Here is a 22,170-nt window from a genome sequence, read left to right as displayed (position 1 = left end):
AGAGAGAGAGAGAGAGAGAGAGAGAGAGAGAGAGAGAGAGAGAGAGAGAGAGAGAATATTCAGAGATAGGTGGCTGCATATATATATGTGACTACATAGAAAGGCCAGAGATTGTCAGCTACCTTTTTTGGTCACTTTCCACATTTCTTTGAGACAAGATCTCTCACTGAACCCAGAGCTCATTGATTTGGCTTCACTGATCAGTCATCAGACTCCAAAGATTCTGCTGTATTTGCCTCCCCATCTGGAATTATAGGGTTGCACTATGGCTCCAGGTCCCGTTTTTATTTTAACATGGGTGCTGGGAATTGGATGTAGGTCCTCCTGTTTGTGTGACAAGTACTTTCTGTCTGAGTCATCACCTTTGCTCCCATTAACATGATTTTTTTTTTTTGTTGCCATGTATTTAACTCTACTGTCTTTGAAAACTTACCACTTAGAACCCCATTCTCAGACTTTCCGCCTGTGATCTGTCTAACCTGCTTTCTCTACCTTCCCACCAGGCTTGCTGCTGACTCCCATTCTAAGTAGGATTCCCACCATACATATGCCTCCTCTTCCTCCTGTTCTTGCCCAACACAATACAGAATCAAGATCTCTCACTGAAGTTTCAAGTTGTTTTCCCACTGAAGTACCACTGCTGTTTCCCCTTGACCATTTCCATAGTATCACTCAGCATTACCCAAAGTGCCTGCATTTAATACTTCTATACCACACCAATTTCAGTTGCCGTGGGTTTACTCCTATTAAAAATTAATGACGTTTAACCTACTTCCCTGTTTTCTGTAGAGCAGGATTTCTAAGCCTAGGCTGCATATCCAAACAGAGAAGAGTTAAAAGGCTCTGTGCCCCTACTGCACGTAAATCTCTGAGCCAAGACACAGCCTCGGTCCTTATAAAGTTGTGCAGGGTATTACAGCTGTATACTAAATTGAGGACTATGCACAGGGCTTTGGCAAAGAGCCTTGGCTGTTTAATTTCCTTCAAGGTGACTTGATTTCACTTTATGGAAGTATTTATGTAGAAATCAAAGTAGCAATTTATAGAGTTAAGCATCCAGCAGAAGGATTGAAACAGACTTCTGGATATTAGAGATTGATTTTACCAGGACAAACAAAGAATGCTTCCTGGAAACATCTGTAGCTGAAGTACCTTTGGGTTTGAAACAATAATTCTCAGTACCAGCAAGATGGCTTAATGGGTAAAGGCTCATAGCACCCAGCTTGACAGCCTGAGTTTGATCTTTGGGACCCACATGGTGGAAGGAGAGAATCTACTCCGCAAAAGTACCCTGTAGCTTATGTACACACACACACACACACACACACACACACACACACACGGGGGGGTGTAGAGAGAGAGAGAGAAGGGGAGGGGAGGGGTGGGACAGGGAGGGGAGAGGAGAGGAGAGAGTGCATAAAGAACGTCCCGTAGGAAGGAGCAGTGGAAACAAGTGCTTCATAAAGAAGATCTAATGCCCAGTACAGTTTTGCACAAGGACTTGATAAGACAGGACACTCAGAATGCTATTGGAATAAACAGTGTATGACAGTATGGCTTAGGCAATAAGAGATAAGTGAGTGAGTTGCCTCCATATACCATAGTCCTTGTTTGCTGCTACTAATTTTCCATATCCCTTTTTGATGACCAAGGTGACGCCTATTTCAGCACTCTTCCTGTTGTTTTCATTCTTCGTTAATCCAGATGTAGCAGTACAGTAAGGATATAGAGGAGGTCGAGGTGGGTCAGGATTAGTTGAGGAGCAGTGCAGAGTCAGGGTTGACCTCCCTGACTTTTTCTGATGTGCGCCTACCTCTAGGTCATAACAATAACATTTGCCAAAATGGGAACAAACGGGTGCAATTTGTGGTTAAACACAGAGAGAGAGAGACAGAGAGACAGAGAGAGAGAGACAGACAGACAGACAGACAGACAGACAGAGAGAGAGAGAGAGAGATAGCAGGTTAGGCAAGATAGATAGATAGATAGATCCACAAATCCCAAATTGAGGAAACAGTGGAACTTCTAGGTGAAAATAAAAAAAAACCTGGAAATTGAATCAGATAACTAAAATAAAACACTTAAATATTGATACATGATAACCACTAAGTTGTGATTTACTCATAAAAATTTCTCTCACATAATCTATTTTATATGTGTTGATTTTCCTGATGTGTTTATTTTTATTTTATTTTGCATGTCTCTCCTTGTATTCATGTTTGTAATGGTGTTATGACTTCTAGCCTTTGAAACACATGTTATAGGCTGGAGCTTGTAAGTAACCTAGGGATGGTGGAATAGTAGCTATAATACGGTATCCAGGGTACAGTTGATTCAGTTATGTACTTAAGTATGAACTCATGTCATCGCAATAACTCTGCAGCATCATCACTATTAGAACCCTATTTTTAATTTCCCAGTTTACTGAGATTGAACCTAGAGCATCGTGTATATTAGCAAGCATTCTATTGTTGTAGCCCAGGTAGGTCCTGAACTTGATCCATCTTAGTAGCAGGGTCTGCCAGTGTTCAGAGATGTTCTCAGAGTCAGAATATCAAGATGAGTGCCCAAATGATGTAGCCAGGTTAATGATAAGCCTATATGTCTATTTAGCATGGTCCCACGGTTCATTGTTCTGACTCCAACACTATAACCAGCTTGAAGCTTCAGTTTTATGTAAAGGAGACACTATTGGTATGAGTACAGTTTTGAAAGCTCTCAAAGTGTAAGGTCAAGGAAGAAAAACTCCTGCTAAAGGCATTGGCAGTGCTAACCAAGGAGTTGGCAGCTCTCTTGTGTGAAAAGCAATTATTTACTCAGAAGGATTTGATGTGGGGCATCTTTCTCAATGAAGTTTGAAAGTGTAGCAATTTTCATAATTCCCTTGGCTGTTGCATGTTGGCTGCTCTAAGTTCAGCCATAAGACACGAATCTTCTTTTCAAAAAGAATAAATGTCTCCTCTATCACGTTACCTGCATTTGTTTTCTGTCCCAGGGGAACAGCTCAAGAGTCATGGCGATTTCCACTTACAGCATCACCTACACCTTGTCTTAGGGCTCACTTTGGTGAGCTTGCAGTCAGAAACCTTGAGGATCCATCGGATGCTTTCAGAGAGTCCTCCACTGGCTCAGATGCACATTTGAGTCTTTAAGGATCTTATGTAACCAGAGGGTCTGTTCCTTTCAGCTAGAACGCATCACACACTTGTAATCAGAACTAATATTAAGAGAGAGTAATTATGAATATTCAAGCAGTTGCTATTAGTACATTAAGGTTTTGAGTTAAGTTTAAGTGCATTTCAAGTGAGCAATTGGTCTGATTTGTGCATATAAATGCTTCTTCCAGCTCGCAGTCTCCCACCACCATCACATCTGCTAAGGAAGCCGTGAGGAAAATTAGTGGATTTTAGGCAGATTGAAATTTCCAAATCAGAATGATGGAAAATAACTGAAAAAAGGGGGGAGGGGGACATTGCACACACAACTCTGCAGCCTCAAGCGGGGAAACAGGGTTAGTTTCCAATTACTAGGTACTGTTACCTTAAGATGTTACGGTTTGAATCCTAAATGTCCCTGAAAGGCTCACTGTGTACAAGGTGTTGTCCTTGGTACTTGGTACTGTTGGAGGGTGATGTCACTTTCCAGAAGTGGAGGACAGTTTGGCCAGGTGCTATGCCCATGAAGGGAGACTGGGACTCTTTGCTCTTTCTCTCTTTCTGGTTCCTGACAGTCATGGGGTGAGTGCTTTCCCCATGTTACTTCCCATCATGTTGTTCTGCCCTACTACACAGGCTGAGAGCAACATGACCGAGAGACTGTAGACTGAGACCTATGAAACCATGACCCCAAATAAACCTTCCATTTATCTCATGAACGTGACAGCAACAGGATGCTCTGTTTCTCATATGGACATTTGAACACAAAAGCAATGGGCCAAAGATGACATTCCAAAGGCAATCGTGCAGACGTCCCCCTGGTGCTGGCTTCCTACCCACCGGATGATGCTGAGCCCAAATAAGTGCAAAATGAGCAACTGGAGGGTGTGTAGCCAGCCGAAGGTGTGTGCTGTCTTCTACTGCATGAACGACAGCTCTGTTTCCCTAACAGGAAATTCATCAGTAATTTCCTCCTTGATTGTGAGACTTTTGCCTGCATAGTTAGTCTGTAGTTCTTTAATTCATTTGGTGAATACTGATTGCCTGAAAAACATTGTGCTGTCAACCCAGCAGCCACTGCCCACATGGGGTTCACGTCCTAGTGAGAAGAAAAATAATGTGTTATGTTAGATAATTATAAACTCTTTTGAAGGAAAAGAAAATCACAGGAAACCGAAGATAGAGTTGTGGTTTCATAAAGAGTTGTTACGACCAAGACAAATAGTTGAACTGATCTTGTTAGCTTCAGTTTTCATTATGACACAGACAAAGGTTATCTGGGGCAGGGGGAGTCTTACTTGGTGGTTTCCTCTATCAAATGCCCTATCTGTAATGCTTTTTCATGAACTTTTAAAATTATATTTATGAGTGTTTTGTCTGCCTGTCTGTGCACCAGGTGTGTGTGTGTGGTGCCCATGGAGATCAGCTCGAAGATCATTTGGGACTTGAGTTACCATAGGTTGTAAGCTGTCATATGGGTGTCAGGAGTCAAACCTGGGTCTTCTGGAAGAGCAGCCAGTGCTCTTAACTGTTAAGTGATCTCTCCAGCCCCAGTTCCTTGATTTTTTTTTTAATAGGAGTGGGTGGACCTACCTAGTCTATTGTGGGCAGTGCCACTTCTGGGCTGGTGGTCCTGGAATCTATAAGAATGCTAGTGCCTGAGTCTATGCCCTTAGCACCCTGAACACACTTGATCTCACCTGATCTTGCTAGCCCAGCGGTTTGGCCTGGTACTTGGATAGGATAAAGCTGGATGAGCATGAGCCTTGAGAACAAGCCAAGAAGGAGAAGTCATCCATGATTCCTGTGTCTGCTGCCCCTTGAGTTTCTGCCATAACTTCCTTCAGTGATTGACAGTGATACTAAAACTAAGCTAAATAAGCCTGTTCCTCCCTCAGTTGTTTTCCGTCGTGGTGTTTATCACAGCAAGAGAAAGCAAACCACAACAGACCTGAAAGAACCAAATGATCCCATGCACATAAAACCAGCTGTGTGTTCTACAAAGCCAGGAGGCCAAGGAGATGCTTTTGTCCCCTGTGGGACACCTGAAGCATATTTCACCTGGAAGGCAGGGGTGAGTGGTAGTTACCATTAAACACTTGAAGAGTGCTTAGGCAAATAACAAAGTTTCTTTGTTATTACAGAGACTAGAACCAGTTCGAGAAAATGTCAGCTGTAGGGAGAGTATTGCCTCCTGGAAACAAAGAGCTTCTGAGAAGTTAGTTCCAACCACTGATCATTCCACATGCAGAGTGACTTTCTCTAAAGCATTTTTATCAATGTTAGTCATCACTGTAGTGGTGGCAGTGGTGCTGATGGTGCAGTGGTGAGGGAATTCAAGTTTTATTAAGGTAATTGGATTTACGGCTTTCAGGTCTCTCACAGTTTTCAGGATCAGACTCTAGGGTAAAAAAAAAAAAAAAAACAACAAGAATTTTGTTTTCCATACAGAGTTGCCATCTGGTGGAAAAATAACTAAGTGCAATTTATAAATCGGAAAGGCCGTTCAGCAGCCAGCGTGCAGTTCATCTCTCTTGAGCTTGCACACTGTCTGCTTCTAAGACTGATTTACTTCTAAGAAACTCGTCTTGTTACATTTTGAGTTTTGGAATTTTATTCTTTATCTGTGAGTCCATGGGTAATGACATATAAATAACTTGCCATCTCCACAGTTCATGCCTTATAAACTTAGGATCTGAGAGGGTGGTAATATGCTCTCTGGTGTCCTGCTAATATTGTGGAAAATATAATGATTTGGCTCATATAATATCTTCTCCCGCGTCTCTGTCAACATTGGCACACCAAGCTCTTGCTCCCTTTCATGGGGACCACGTGGCTTTTCCTCCTTTCAAGATTCCATTCTTATATGTTGTCACATAGATTGCAAATCCAGGGAATGTCCAATGACCTACTGTTTTATGTTTCTGCTTATAACAGGTGCCTTCATATAGCCTTAGGTTTGAGTCTTAACAGTCTTAGTAGTTAGAGGGCCAAGAAAAGTTTGTCATTGGCTGAGCAAAACATGAGCTAATCAGTAAGGTACAAAATACCTGAAAATGAAAACTAAAGGACTTACTGTCAACTGCCACCAATAGAGAGTTTTACAAGAAATGGGCGTGCCCAATTTATTTTTTAAAGCTTTATGTTTTTCAGGTAGTTTCTTTGTTCATATGGACAGAGACTCATCTTAGTCCCTACAACAAATTTGATCAGATTTGGGTAGTTTTGACTTTAGGTTTATTGCAAGAGCTTTAGATTTGCTATATGGGATTTAGGTTAGCTCTAGTGAAGGATCCTTTGAAGTGACCTCCTCTTCTAGGCTGCTGATAAATGGATAGCTGTGTCATCTCTTCTTTGCTTTAGCTTTGATAGTAAAGGGGATTACTTGTGGTCAGTTTTAAGAGATGTTTGATAAGGAACGGGGTTGATTGCTAGTGGTTTCCAGCCTTTAGGATTCACAGATGAGTAAAACTTCTCTGCTAGTATTAATCCCCCATCTTTCTAGTATATAGATCCATAGACGACATAAGCATAGATATCTCTCCACCCCCATTATGAATGCCAATAGAGCAAGCATTCATTCTAGTGGCTTTCTATAATGAAAAGAAGTTTGTTTTCCTCTAACCACCAGCATATTAAACGGATTTAGCTTTACTAAATGTATTATCATTGCCTAAGAGACACCTCTGTCTTCTCTCAAAGCTAGCATCGAGATCTGACTGACTGCAGACTCTGTTGGAATCACTGTCTCAAGTGTTCAGCAAGATCAGTTTGCGTACCTTTTTATCCCACTACATATAGGATAAGCAAACATATGTCATTGCATCAGTAGTGATGACCTATTTAGAACATAATTTGCTTTGATACATGTTATTGGGAAAGGAACATATAAAGAATATTGAAAACCAGACAAATGTTTCCTTTTCTTAGAATAGACAGCATATTCTTCAGAACAATGGGAGAGAGAACTGGGAAACGGAGGTATAAAGGGGATTTGGTGAACGGAGAAAGTGAAGCCATTGGAGTGCTATTAGAGAATCCACTGGCTGGCTTTGATTATTCAGAGTGACCCAATGCAAATATAATTTGTATTCTGCAAAACTAAGAATTGTTTAATTTTTTTCAACGATAATCAACTTACCATTGTTACAGAATTCACCGATTGATAAAATCTGAAAAATAGTTTAAGAAAAAAACATTCTAAAATTGATTCTTCAAGGACATTACAAATTATGAAACTCACGAGACAGTGTTCTATTTGGCTTTATCACGAAGAAGCACCTCTTATAAGTGGGTCTCTTGTACTTTCTCAATATCTCCCTGCCTGAAGACATGCTGGCAGCCTTCCCAGGAACCATCTCATAGATAGCCACAATGATTTGGCAAGAAGATAATATTTTTCTAGTCATTATGAAATACTTTTGAATAAAAGAAGCAATTGCTGTTCAGATCAGCAGTACTGTGCATATTAAGTGCTTCTATAGAAAAATATAATTTGAAATCTTATTTGGACAGCTGAGCAGACTGAAGATCCTGTTTCTTTTTACTTATCACATTCAATTTTGATATTAGCTCCCTGTGACTTCATTAAGATTTCGATTATCTCTTTGGAATATGAGCCCGGCGGATAGGTGGGGAGAGTGTCATTTCAGGGTACTCAGAAAGAAGGCCATGTACAATTAAATTTCACTAAAATGTAGAGAAAAAAATAACACAGAAGCTCTCCAATGTCAGGTTGTTAATGCCCATGCTGAATTGGATTGTATGGAATTTTCACAAGGTAACTGATTGGTAATGCCACAGGTATTGGGCAGTGCCCAGCAGAACATCATGGGATGCACAATGGATGTGTGTAAGAGAAATAATTAAACTAGCATTATCATTGAATTCAAAGACTTAAGTTTCCTGTTTTTTTTCTCCAAGAGGCACTTAGTCTAGCCACTTCTCAGCTTAAACCCCTTCGTTTGAAAAGGAAAATTATAAGCCACAAAACACAGAGTAATTGTGCCAATTAAATGAAGCCATGTCCAAGATCTCTATAGAGACAGTACCTTCCCATCCGTGGATTTTTTTTTTTTAATAAATATGCTTAGTTCCCATGCTGCTGATATCTGGGTACCTTTGAGCTCTCTCAGGCAGGATTTCACAGATAATCTTGTGCTGCAGAGTAGAAAAGTAGTCTGTGGGCACCCCAAGACTAGAGACCATCTCTACAACAGCCTTGATTGTAGCCATAGTTTGCCGTCTCTGGTAACTAACTCTTGTGGTGAAAGGGCATATGATTAAGATAGGTGACAACTCATGAGACAACCTATCAGTGTCAGACAGTATCATATTGGTCACATATGAGAACTATGGCCCTTGGTCTTGTGAAGGCTCTGTGCCCTAGGGGAATGACAGGACAGGGAAGCAGGAGTAGGTAGGTTAGTGAAAGGGAAGGTAGATGGGATAGGAGGGTTTCCAGAGGGGAAACAAGGAAAGGGGATGAAATTTGAAATGTAAATAAAGAAAATATCAAAAAATAGTTGAAGAAGAAGGAGGAGGAGGAGAGGAGGAGGAGGAAGAAGAAGAGGAGGAGGAGGAGGATAGATAATAGTAATTACTAGAGAATATGATTACCAGATGTACACGCCTTTAATCCCAGCACTTGGGAGCAGAAGCAGGAGGATTTCTGAGTTCAAGGCCAGCCTGGTCTATAGAGTGAGTTCCAGGACAGCCAGGACTATACAGAGAAACCCTGTTTCAAAAAAACAAAAACAAAAACAAACAAAACAAAACAAAACAACCAAAATATTCTTTATAAGCAAAAATGAATCTCACATTTCCTTTTGGACAATATTCATGGTGGTCAGTTTCCTTTGGGATATATTCATCTCTCCCATTCAAATGGACAGGTTTCTTGTCTTCTACTAGTTAGTGGATGAATTTCTCGCTTAAACTATTCAATAGATGAACTATGAATGTGACTGGAGTTCACAACTTTGAAGTCTGGTTTACTTTAATATTCTGTCGTTGTCTCCTTGGTTCCTTCTTTTCCTGTATTTTTCTGGGTTCCCTGGCATTACATCACACTCTTTCACCTCTCACCCAGCTCTACACCCTAATCTATGGCTCCTATTCTCATTACTTGGCTCTCTCACATCTGTCCCATGACTCTTTCTGTAATGTGGTTACCTACTGTATCCATCATGGATAACTCGACTAGTTTTCCTGACTGACTAGACGTGTTTAAAGTGTACAACAGAATGAATAGGCCACCAGTCATTTTCTCTTTTAAACAGCTTGCTCACAGTTTGCTTCCTTGCCCATACACTAGCTATTTAATAAGTGTTTGCTGTGTGACCTTATGCATTGGTGTTATAGAGACAGTTTTGGACATTGTGGGATTTATTGATTAAAATGTATAAACGTACTTGTTAATTAAATATTATAGTTGCAATATGATATGTGCTTTAAAGGAAAGATTTATACAAAGATCTAGCCAAGCTAGGATGACTAGAGAGGAATCTCTGCTATCTTAAGGCAAATAAATGGTGGTAAAATAGACCATGGAAAATTTCTATGTCACCCCAGGTCACTTTGAGAGCATTGGGGCAGATACAGGTAGAGCAAGTTCTAACTGAGATAGAGAATTGGGAATGGGTGGTAAGACCATGGATGCCATGGTGATTTTATTCGTAAACTACTGAGTTGACATGACTTGAGGTGGTAGTGGTGGTGGTTGTGGGGCAATGGGCCATGCACAGACATCCTGGTCTCCAGTTGAGCTGAGGTCTGGAACCCCGGTGGGACCCATGGGTGGTAATTTCCACCTACATGGGACAGAAGGCATTCGATCATGTCTCCTGGACCCCTGGCTCCTGTCAAAGTTACTGCCCCCACAGCCCCCACAAGAGAAACATGTGGCTAGCAGTCACATAGACAATGTCCCAAGCTTCTGGCATTCTGGCTAGACTCCTTCCCACAGTTACCTAGCAACAGCAAGATAGCAGCCCACTATAAGAGGGGCTGTTTGGCCCCTCCTCACTCTCTTTAAACTTTCTTATTCACTAGCTTTTCTTCTCTCTATTCCCCTTTCTTTGCACATGGCCATGGCCTCTCTCCCTCTCCCTCTCCCTCTCCCTCTCCCTCTTCTCCCTCTCCCTCTCCCTCTCTTCTCTCCTTTCTACTGCTTGTGGACGTTGTACATCGTGGTGCGCACTAGGCTCCGCACCACGATGTACAACGTCCACAAGCAGCATAATGTTTGATTCATGCAATGGTCACCCTAGCTAGGACATTTTCTCTCCCTCTCTTCTCTCCTTTCTACAATAAAGCTCTAAAACCATAGACTATCTCTGTTCATCAAGGCCCACAGTGCTTGAACGATGGGATAGGCTTTCTCCTAATGAGCCGTGTGTAACCTCTCGCCAGAAGGCCTTCCTGCGCTGCAGCCATGGACCAGACTAAGGACTCTCACCTGCATGGGAACCACCTAGCGCCCCCTCTTCCTCTGCCCTCTTCCCTTATCTCTGGGGCTGAGTGCCTCCCCAGGGCCCCTATTCTTTTCTCAGCTTCTCCACTATATCCAGTGTGGGATGTGGGAGACTGAGAACCTGGTACCTGGGGCTGCCCCTTGTCCACCACCTGCCGTGTGGGGTCAGTGGCTTCCCACACACCCACAGCCCCGCAGGTGGTGGTAGTGATGGTGGTAGTAGTGGTGGTGTTTTAATATTATTTTGGTGTCAGTGAAGAAAATATATTGGATTAAGTTATTGTGGGATTTGGTATGTGCCAAAAATCTCCCAAGACAGGGAACCCACTGAAGAGTCACTTGACAGTCCTAGGAAGAAACATGAAGAAACCGTTGTGAGAAGATGAAGAAATCTATGAGATTTTTGAAGGATACCTGGAGTAGGATCAGTATAGTGATAAATTGTGTATTTGCAGCCAGCCATAGAAAGGAGCAAGGGGGTTGTCAGGGATGGTTTCCAAGTCTCAAGGATGGAAATTGGTACCTAACACTGGAGGTAAAGTCAGTGTGGGAAGATACTTTAAACTGTACTTGTGAATTTCAAATGCTGTTAGAACTCAATGGTTCAGAGGTCTCAGTCTGTAGCTTATATTAAATGCAGATGGGGGTTAGTGGATCACACTTTGTGGAGGTGCTGGAAGAAAGTGGAGTGTCCCAGAACGTGGTGAGCAACATGGTATTTTGGAAAAAAATGTATACCCTCAGGCTAGGAGGCCTTTCCTTCTGTATACAGAACCCAGCATACTGTTCTGTGTAAAAGTTCTGTACTCTGGAGCTCATGCCTTTTGAGCACAGAATTTATTCTGCTTCCAGTTACAGTTATTTATGTCCTTTGACGTCTCTCCTGCAGCCATCCCTAGTATATGCCTGTAGCTAGATTCGTACCTGATTGTCTTTATTACTGGGTAGTCAGTAACTTTGGATAGTTACCACTTTTTCAACCAACCATTTTTTTTTACTTCTAATAAATGACAGTCTCCTTTTAGAGTTTACCCTCATCAGCAAACAAACTGGAATAAGCCTATTGGTATCTACCTTTTACTCTGTGGAGACATATAATTAATAGGTGTCAAATAGTGTTTTGTGCAAAAGGAAATAGCAGGGTAAGAAGGTAAAGACTGATGAATAGGAGGAAGAGGGGAGGGTAGAGCTTCCTCAAGAGATGATGCTTCTGAGACCCAAGTGAAGTAGGGGGATTTATGAGTAGCCGTCTCTTCCCTTATAGAAAGTCATTTCAAAAATCCTAAACACGTAGAAACCATGAATAACCACCTCGTCTCTTCTTAGGTAAGACTCTAGGGGGCAGCCTAGCTGGGCAGTGGTTTTGCTTAAGGTTTCTTAGGAGGTGATGAAGTTGTCTGCTGTTGCTGCAGGCACCTCCAGGATCAATAGGGACTGAAGAATTAGCTTCCCAGTTCTCTGGCATGGTTCTGAACAGACTTCTGTTCATTAGGGCCATTAGACCGAGGACCTCGGGGCCTTGTTTCACAGCAACTTTGTCCCCATAGGGCATATGTTGAAAGGATCAAGAGCAAGAACACCATGGTCCATTACAACCTCCTCACCTCTGAGATGAGATGAGTGCTGACTGTTCTGCTGGGCCTTCTATGCTACTGACTTGCTCAAGGGCAGTGTCCCAGCCTTGCTTCTGCTGCTTCCCTTGCTCTTCCTTCTGTTTCCATTTTCTAAAAGCACAATTTAGATAGGGGTCCTATATAAACTTTATTGTGCCTTGTCCTTTGTGCTCCCTTCTGTAGCTGGCTCTCTACCTTTACTCTCCTAAATGGTCTCTGCCCAAGGTGACCTAGGAGAAGAAAACAGCAAACAGGTCTGTTTTAATTTGCTCCTTTCTTCTAGAGGTCTTTGGTTCATTCTTGCTGCTGTCCCTGGAAATAGGTCCTGCCTGAGCTGCTGCTGCCAGTGGTGTGTGTGTGTGTGTGTGTGTGTGTGTGTGTGTGAGAGAGAGAGAGAGAGAGAGAGAGAGAGAATATAAGAATGACTGAGAATGTCCCTGGTTGTCCTCATTTCTACTAGATACGTTTGTGTCTGTGAGGGGTATTTATTTAATTTATATTCATTTAAATATAGGGGTTTTTAGGATTTTGTTCTTCCCGTGTGCTTTTATCATGCTTTTTCCTGATCATTATCCAAATGAAATTAGCTTTCATTAACACTCACTGTTGTGTCAAAAACCAGCAACAACAAAGCAAATCTTATATAGGGACATACATTCTTCCACCTTTATTCTTTATTACAGTTACAATGAGAATGAAGATCCTATTTTCTCACCTTAGTTTCCATATGTTGTGACTCAAAGCGTATTCTGTTCTTCTTTATTCTCTCTTCCTGCCTTGCTTCCAGCCCTGTAACCCTTTTACTTGTTAGATCTCCTGTCTCAATGTAATTATTGGTCTCTGCCTTATCTCCAACATTTTGCCATCTACCCTTGCCACTGGCATCTCAGTTTGAGATATTTTTTAATGTATTTAACACTAGGTCACCTAGCCACAACTGGGCCCTGCATTAGTTAGGATTCTCTAGAGGAACAGAACTAATAGAATGAATCTGTATTACAGTGGAGATTTATTAGGTTGGCCTCATGGAATGGGCAATCCGGCCATGCACTGGTGGTGCTGAGAACTTGTCATCTACCCACTATGAGGTTGGATGACCCAACAGTTCTCATTTAACACTGAAAGCCTGGAATTCTGTTAGGGAGCTGGTGGTCTGTTCTTTGTTGAAAGGGTGAAGAAGGTAGGTTGTAATGTCAGCAGTTTAAACAGCAATTACAGCAGCACTTGAATGGACATATTCACCAGCAAGGACTGAAGGCCTACAGGCAAAATCAGCACTGGTTTTCCCTCTGTCCTCTTTATATGTGGAATGCTCTTTGGGAGAAGTGCTGCCCACTCAACAGGGTGTTTCCTTCCCTTTTCATGTTTCCATGAAACATTCTCCAGACTTACCAAGAGGCATGACTCTTAGTTGATTGCATCCCTAATGAAGTTGGTGAGCAGAATTAGCCATTACATCATCAACTAGAACCTGGACTTCTCTACTGTCCCCATGCCAGTCTCTCATCTGATATCTAGTGCTCTTCCTGACTTCAAATGTTGCTATAGTCATATAAGGCTTTATATGTAACCTCTGTATATAGTAGGAAAGTTTTTTAATTACTCTTTGAAGATCTCAACGTTTTATTCTTTTTGGTTCCATCTATTGTTTTTTTGAACTGTGTTTTATTCTCTCCTTTATCTTTACACAGTTCAAAGGCTATTAAAGACACAGGCCTCTTGCCCCTGTTCTAGGCTCTCCCCTATGTAGCTCTCACTTCCCAGCAGAGTTGTTAACTCCATTTCCTTGGTTTCCTCTCCTTTTGTAGGAGGGTCTGTTACTGTCCTTGCTCTTTTCCCTTTTGTTGTTGCCCTTTCCCCTTTGCAGAGCTGGAGCTTGTCATGGTTTAGTCTTTAATGGATTTATCTGTGTGCCATGAACACTGAGCAGAATCCTAGCATTCTGCTATCATTTAGCAAATGTCAGTTACATAGTTAGAGTGAGTTAGTGCAGCCTTGGTTATGGTTCTATAGGAGATGGAACTCAGCAACAGTGTTCATTTGTGTCTTTACTTCAAAACTAGAGTCACTCAAGGGAATGTAAGCTCCTGGCTACATATTAGACAATGAGAAAAAAAAACAAAATAAACTGCTCATATAGAGTATTAGAAATGAATAGTTTGACTGTAGTGAGACTATCAGTGTATATTTTGCTGGTCCGTGTTTATGCTCATTATACCAGTTCTAAAAGAGCCAACTTCAGGTATTTTCTAGAGAAGCAACGTTACATGTAGTACCAGTAGTTATTTTCGTGGATCAGCTGAAAAACAAACTAAACAAAATTGAGCAGGAAAGCCATAATGCATAACAATAGAAGAAAGCTCCTATGAGCAATGAAAACAATAAAACAAATACTAGAATTAGGAGGGAGAACATCTGAGGAAGAAAGAAATCCCAGAGAGAGTCCCCTTCTACCAACCCCAGACCTCAGACCAGACCTCACTAAACATATGTACCATGGTATAACAGTAAAGTTACCGTCTTGCCGCAGTGGTGGACATAGGGAATCTGTTTCCTCTCCGTTCTGGGTGAAGTCCACAGGGAGATGCTAGTGTCCAGAACTCACTAGAAATCTCCTAGCGTGGATGGTGCTCTGAAAGGGGCACCCTTGGCATATCTGAAAAAGGAGCTGCCCATAGTTAGTGTCACCAGGACAACAATGAATAGCAAGCCCTCCTTCTACCAGTGTGCCACCTAGGCTCACTCGATTGTTACTGCTCTAAGTGATGTGAGACAGTGCTGCCTAGATTCCTGAGCATCTATAGCACCTTTAGAAAGAGTTATAACAAAAATTATATGTATACATACATATACAGTTAAGAGTCTTTAATTAAAATGTAATTGTATGTAATTGGTTGTCACTGAATCCACATAACTCTACTCAAAGTCCCAACGGCAGCAGTGGCACCCTTTGCTACCCACCTCAATGTTCTAGGTTCCCAAATGAAAGACACACACACAACCTTTATATTTTAATATGCCTTAGTCAGCTCATTGGCTGGGCCACTTTCAAAACTCCAGATGGTTAACATACTCCTCTCTGATATCCCTGACTTATTACTTAATAAAACCTATATTCTATCTTGGCTGCCCTGGACCCAGACCTATAGCACTCTCACGCTGAATTCCCTAGCACCTACATGATGGCTGTGTTCTTTTTCCAGCACCTCTCTGGCATGGCCTCTACTCCTGTCCTGGCATGGGGGCTCTCTCTCTTCCTGCTCCTTCCTCAGTCCCTTGTCCAGGAATCCTACAGTCCTGCCTCTGTCTCCATGCCCAACTGTTCGCTGCTAGCAACTTTATTTACCAACCAAAATCAATGGTGGGCAGAGTCCCTCAGTGTCTTATGTGTGGATTTTGTGCCATTTTGATGACCAAATTAGCACAATTTGTGCAGCATTAAATCAAATCCACAACAATTAATAGGTATCATGATATAATTGTGTGATTTTTATGAATAAGGTATAAATACAAAGTTTCTTTATATGGACTGTCAGTACCTCACGAGCAAAGCAGTATCAGCTAAGAAAGAGAAGAGAAATCGTGACATCCCCGTGAGGACTTAAGAAATGTCATTTCCTGACAGAATATAGCATTGAGGGTCTGAGTTTCCCTCTCCCTGACTTAGAGTTGTTAAAGACACCGTTAGTTCTACGCCTTTTTAAGACAAGGGTTTTGCTTTACAATCATGTTTATCCTTAAACTAACTACACAGTTAAGCTTGAACTGGTGATTTCCCTACCTCAGCTTCCCAGGTGCTAGGACTATTGGTTCAAGCCATGGTTATTCTTATACCTCTCTAAATATATTTTGTTATGGCTTGAAGACATTCAAAACAAAACAAAACAAAACAAGATAATTGAGGCTTTCTCATCACAAGTGATTTAGAGCTATGGAGAGCTAGCACACATTTTGTATAGATATTGTAAATGTGGTTGCCATAGGTAGAAGTTACTAACGCTTTAGTATCTGAGTGTCATTGACTGAGATAGGAAACAAGAACAGCTTTGGTGAAGGACTCAAAAGAGGAAAACTAAAAGCATTTGGGAAAATTTGGGGGTCAGGTGGACACATATGGCAGCTAGTTAAACAGAAAGACAAGTGAGTCACCTGACATGTGTGGAACATGTTTGTAACCAGTTTATGTATAAGTGGACGTGGTGGGGTAGTCACATGATGTAGCCCTAGCTGTAAGAGTACTTTATCATTATGATTTAGTTTTTAGGAACAAACTAGCCATTTAGGGGAGTTGGAGATAAGGCTCAGCAGTCAAGAATGCTTTCAGCAGGGTCATAAAGACCCTAATGCCCAGTCCAGGTGAGAGGATACATGAAAAGCCCCCAACCACTCAGAGGAGAAGGAAATGGGGGGGGTGAAGGATTGTGGGAAGAGGTGACTGAGATAGAGCAGGATATAAGGTGAATAATTAAAAAAGAAAACTAAAACTTAAAAGATTCCTCATATCCTCTTCTTGTCTCCAGATATGTGTTGGTGCTCACAACCCCCACATCCCTGTATGCACACGTGCACACACATGCACACACACACACACACAAAGTAGGTTTTAATTGACATTTTCATTCTAGAAGGATTATAGCAGCATTCAATACATGGTAGCTGCCTTAATTTTTCAGACTCTTCTGCAAGAAGCTTGTGTCACATATGAAGAAGAAAACAGGAAAATTAGCTGTATCATTTGATTAGTATCCATGACAAAATGGTTGGATTCATATGTCAACAATATGCTTATATATCTTACAGGTGGTCCCCTCTCCTTGCATCTATTCCCTGTAGCTATGAGACAAGTGTTAAGAAGCTAGGGAGCTAATGAGATCATAATTACATAGGATATCTATTTACATCAAGTGCAGTTCTACAAAACTGTTGGCCCCCAACCCCTCCTGTGCTTAAGCGTTTCCCCCAAACTCCCAAGTAAACATACAGAAGGTAGCCATGTATTTCCAGCCCCTTTCTTAACCGTTTGAGTGAAATGAGAGAGGTGGGCAGCTAGTAAGAGAGGAACAAGGAATTATAAACAATAGTTACTTCTTCCAGTTTTTGGACCTGCAAGGTGCTGAGTGGCACCTAAAGTAAGTGTTTACTAAATGACTCTTACTTCCTAAACCGTTGTCTTAGCACTTTGTTCTCAGGCTGCAGAGGATGGCACCAGGACATCACTGGGTCTCCACTTTTGAGAAGCCTTTGGCATCTGAGTTCTTGACCTTCAGGTTGGACAAATGTAGGTTATCTCACAATTTCCTCAGAGCTGCTTATGACTTCTCTCAACCTTTCAACCATTTAGAGATTTGGGTCTCGTCTCATAAGTTATCATGTATTATATTATAGTTGTGTTATACAACATTTGTGGAACACTTGTTATCCTGGCTGGGTGCCCCCAGAACATAGGTGTTAATGGCCATGCCTAATTACAGGTGTTGTTTGACTTTGTTTTTCAGGTGTTTCTAAAGAGTGACCGTGTGGCCAGAATGGTTCAGAGTGGAGGATGCTCTGCTAATGATTTCAGAGAGGTGTTTAAGAAGAACATAGAAAAACGTGTCCGTAGCCTGCCAGAAATAGATGGCCTGAGCAAAGAAACAGTGCTGAGCTCATGGATAGCCAAATATGACGCCATTTACAGGGGCGAAGAAGATTTGTGCAAACAGCCGAGCAGGATGACCCTGAGTGCCGTGTCTGAGCTTATTCTGAGTAAGGAGCAGCTCTATGAAATGTTCCAGCAGATTCTGGGCATTAAGAAGCTAGAACACCAGCTACTTTATAACGCATGCCAGGTGAGTACTCTGATGTCTCCCCCTGCCACGTCTGATGCATGCAAGGAGCATGGAGTGTGTATGACCCTGGGAAGAGCTGCTTTGCATTTGCCAATCAGTTTCCTCAAATGGTTGAGTGAGATTGAATTGTAATAAATAAAAGAGTGACAATTTGAAAGAAGCTTTGAAAGAGGCTGGGTGGGGGGAGAATAATGTCAGTATCATTAGCCAGTTACGACTGGACCCAAAGACCTTATTTTAGGACATCAGTGTGATGCTTAGTGGGCATATAAAGGGCAAACCCTGAGTAAGGTGATGATCATCTGCTGCCTACGCAGTGTCCCTAGTATACATGAGCCAGTGCTCCTTGGTGCAAAATAGTTCATCATAAAGGTTTGGGGCTAGTCTTAAGAGTATTATGGAAGTAATTGAAATTTTAAATTTTTTCTTTTCCTCAGCCTGCAAGAAATAGGTTGTAGATGACTGCTAAACTGGCTAATTTAAAGCAATGACAGCAAATAATATGTTTTCCCTGAAGTTGTTATTCAAGTCACACATATGAAAAACTAAAGAAAATCTCATAGGTTTTTCATTTTTAGATTGAATGATTTGTCTAATAATATATTCCTTGGATTTCTGCTCATTTGGGGTATATACATTATTTAAGCCCTATTAGACAATTCAAATTACCAAAATTCTGCCATTTTAAAATTCATTAAGAAATGCACTTCTATAATATACATATATTTATTTTTAACCTTTTTGCAAGTTTATTTTCACTTAATTTCTGCATCCTGTTCATGTTCCTTCTATTGCATCATTATCTTATAAATATCTTAGGCAAACAAAGGATTAATTAATAGTAAAGTACTGTGTCACCTTAACCGTCTGAGCCACTCACGAACTCACCGTAACTGTTTTCACTGGGTCATTAAACCAGGGGGGTGGTTTGATAGCGAAGGCTGAGCATAAATCACAGACATGTGATTACATATTATATATTAACAGATACATTGAATTAAGACTGTGGGTCTCATAATGTCCATCGTGGCTCTTTTGTATGGTCAGTGTGGATGAACATTGCAGTAAAATGGAAATTCAGTCATTCAGTAGTTACTTAATGAGAATTTATCAAAAGTCTCACTAGATTAAAATTGAACAAACTGCTTTCCACATTCCAAATATAGTTGAGCAGCAGGACCTCCCATTTAATTATCCATTCCAACTTTTAATGCTTATGGCCGGCCTATAAGATATAATCCCATGTAGTATGGGTTTGTGGTTGGTGATTAATGCGAAACCTTGTGTGTTCTTTGTCAGAGTGTTCTTAGGGCTGTGTGGTGGATCTGCGCCCCCCCCCCGTGGCTTGTCGCACACAACACTTCTGATCAGACCACTAACCTGACACTGCATTTATATTTACATTCAGTTCTCTCAGAACTTGCTTCCTGTATTCATGTCTGTTAGGACTGTTCGCTGTTCTTGTGGAACTGCATCCTTCATTGTGATGCTTTTGGCTTTGTCTCGAAAGCCCACTTGATCTTTAACTAATTGAGGTAGCTGCAGCATTCCTATGGTTAGCATTTAGCATGGTGGATATTTTCTACTTTTGACTTGTAACATAATTATTTTTAAAGATGTAGTTGGGTCTTGGAGGCTTGTTTGTTTGTTTTGTTTTGTCTTGTCTTGTCCTGTCTTGTTAACACACACCAGATAACTTTGTCTTTCTTGTCTTTAAAATTTTTTTATTGGCTATTTTCTTTATTTATATTTCAAATGTTATCCTCTTTCCTGGTTTCCCCTCCGAAAACCACCTCCTCCTCTGCCCTCCCCGACCCAAGCTCACCAATCCACCCACTCCCACTTCCTGGCCCTGGCATTCCCCTACACTGGGGTATAGAGCCTTCACAGGACTAAGGGCCTCTCCTCCCATTGATGACCAACAACACCATCCTCTGCTATATATGCAGATGGAGCCATGAGTCCCTCCATGTGTACCTTTTGGTTGGTGGTTTAGTCCCTGGGAGCTCTGGGGACACTGGTTGGTTCATATTGTTCCTACTATGAGGCAGCAAACCCCTTCAGCTACTTGGGTCCTTTGTCTAGCTCCTCTTTTGGGGACTCTGTGCTCAGTCCAATGGTAGGCTGCAAGGATCCACCTCTGTATTTGTCAGGTACTGGTAGAGCCTCTCAGGAGACAGCCATATCAGGCTCCTGTCAGCAAGCATTTCTTAGCATTCACAATAGTGTCTGGGTTTGGTGACTGTATATGGGATGGATCCCCAGGTGCAGCATTCTCTAGATGGCCTTTCCTTCAGTCTCTGCTCCACACTTTGTCTCTGTAACAGCATCTGTTTTGGTTGTCTTCCACTGTGATGCTGGAGATGTAGCCATAGCAATGTGCTAGAAAAGGGAAGAATTGCCCTTTAATCTGATTAAATCTTTTGGTGGACCTATGTCTCTGTGATAAAGTCTATGTTTCTGTTTCTTGTCCAGGAGACTCATTCCTTCTACCTCAAAAGACCGTATTTCCTTCTGTGATTACAGACTTCACAGTGTATTTTCTTAAGCTCTGTGTACCTTAGCCACTGTGAATTTCTGGACTCAGTTTTGTTTTTCCAGTAGATGATATAGGAAAGCCACCAATCAGGTATTGTTTCACTGAAGCTGGAAGGACTATTCAGCATTTCCCATTGGCAAACTTTTACATTGATTTGGGAAGAAGATCTAATAAATTTAGAAAAAAAGTATGGCTACTTGCGACAATTTCTTTTTTATTTAATTTTATTTTTATTAGATATTTTCTTCATTTACATTTCAAATGCTATCCCCAAAGCCCTCTATACACTCCCCCTGCCCTGATCCCCAGCCCACCCACTCCCACTTCCTGGCCCTGGCATTCCCCTGTACTGGGGCATATGATCTTTGCAAGACCAAGGGCCTCTCCTCCCATTGATGGCTGACTAGGCCATCTTCTGCTACATATGCAACTAGAGGCATGGTTCTGGGGGGTACTGGTTAGTTCATATTGTTGTTCCACCTATAGGGTTGCAGACCCCGTTAGCTCCTTAGGTACTTTCTCTAGCTCCTTCATTAGGGGCCCTGTGTTCCATCCAATAGATGACTGTGAACTTCCACTTCTGTATTTGCCAGGCACTGGCATAGCCTCACAAAAGACAGCTATATCAGGGTCCTTTCAGCAAAATCTTGCTGGCATATGCAATAGTGGGAAAATTTCTTAGATCTTCTTTAATAGAGGGAAGTCCATGAGATCAGGAGATTTCTTATTCTCTGTATTTTTGTACAAAAAAAAAAAGTTATACCAGCATGATACCCAGTGCCTGCTCATCCAACTATTCTACTTTTCAAATATGTGTCTTTTATATTTTGAATAAGTAGTTTTCCCAGGTCTTGGGGTCTCTAACACACACACACACACACACACACACATACACACATCTCTGATTTTTTATTTGTTTAGTCTTGTATGAATGGGAGTGAGGATTTCCAAGTTTTTTTTTCATATGTCTAAGATGAAAATGGAATTGTTTTGAGTTCTTGATTGAAGAAGGGTTAAGATGAGTAAAAAAAACAAAAAGAAAATTTAAAAACCTACTCTCATGGGGAAAGTTTTCCTGTGTAATATCAGTGACTTTACAGAAATTATGAAATGAATTTTAAAAGCAAATTAGATTCTGTTTTCTGCAAGTTTCACTTGCACATGCGCGCTCTCTCTCTCCCTCCCTTCCCTCCCTTCTCCCCTATCTTCCCTCCCTCCCTCCCTCCCTTCCCTCCCTTCTCCCCTATCTTCCCTCCCTCCCTCTCTCTTTTCCTCTCTCACACACAGATACAGAGAGAGAAAAAGGGAGAGAAGAGAGATTGAGTCTGTGTGTGTGTGTGTGTTTTATAATTTTTTGGTTTTGGTTTTGTCATCCAACAAGAATCAATAAGTAAAGAAAGGCATAAGGCACAGGACACCATTTATGTTTTATTGGGAAGGAACATTCTGGAGAGAGAAGTAGCAAACCAGGCTTTGGAAAGCATAGAAGGGACCTCATCTAGGCAAGCTGCTGGAGCCTGTCTGTTCCAGAGACTGATTTCATCTTTCCTGTGAGTCAGGA

At 41.5% G+C, this 22,170-nt stretch overlaps 1 protein-coding gene across 10 annotated transcripts in view; it reads left to right on the top strand.

The window, feature by feature from the left end:
* The window catches only part of Cadps2 (calcium dependent secretion activator 2), a 534,832-nt gene that overhangs the window by 175,554 nt on the left and 337,108 nt on the right, over positions 1-22,170 (top strand). For all 10 annotated transcript variants that reach the window (XM_021164381.2, XM_029478701.1, XM_029478705.1 and 7 more), the window contains exon 3: positions 17,738-18,070. In XM_021164381.2, the coding sequence (XP_021020040.1) occupies positions 17,738-18,070 (333 nt within the window). The remainder of the gene's footprint in view (positions 1-17,737; positions 18,071-22,170) is intronic.

This window comes from Mus caroli, chromosome 6 (assembly GCF_900094665.2).
Source record: "Mus caroli chromosome 6, CAROLI_EIJ_v1.1, whole genome shotgun sequence".
Classification (NCBI taxonomy): domain Eukaryota; kingdom Metazoa; phylum Chordata; class Mammalia; order Rodentia; family Muridae; genus Mus; species Mus caroli.
This window is presented reverse-complemented; position numbering and strand designations above follow the sequence as displayed.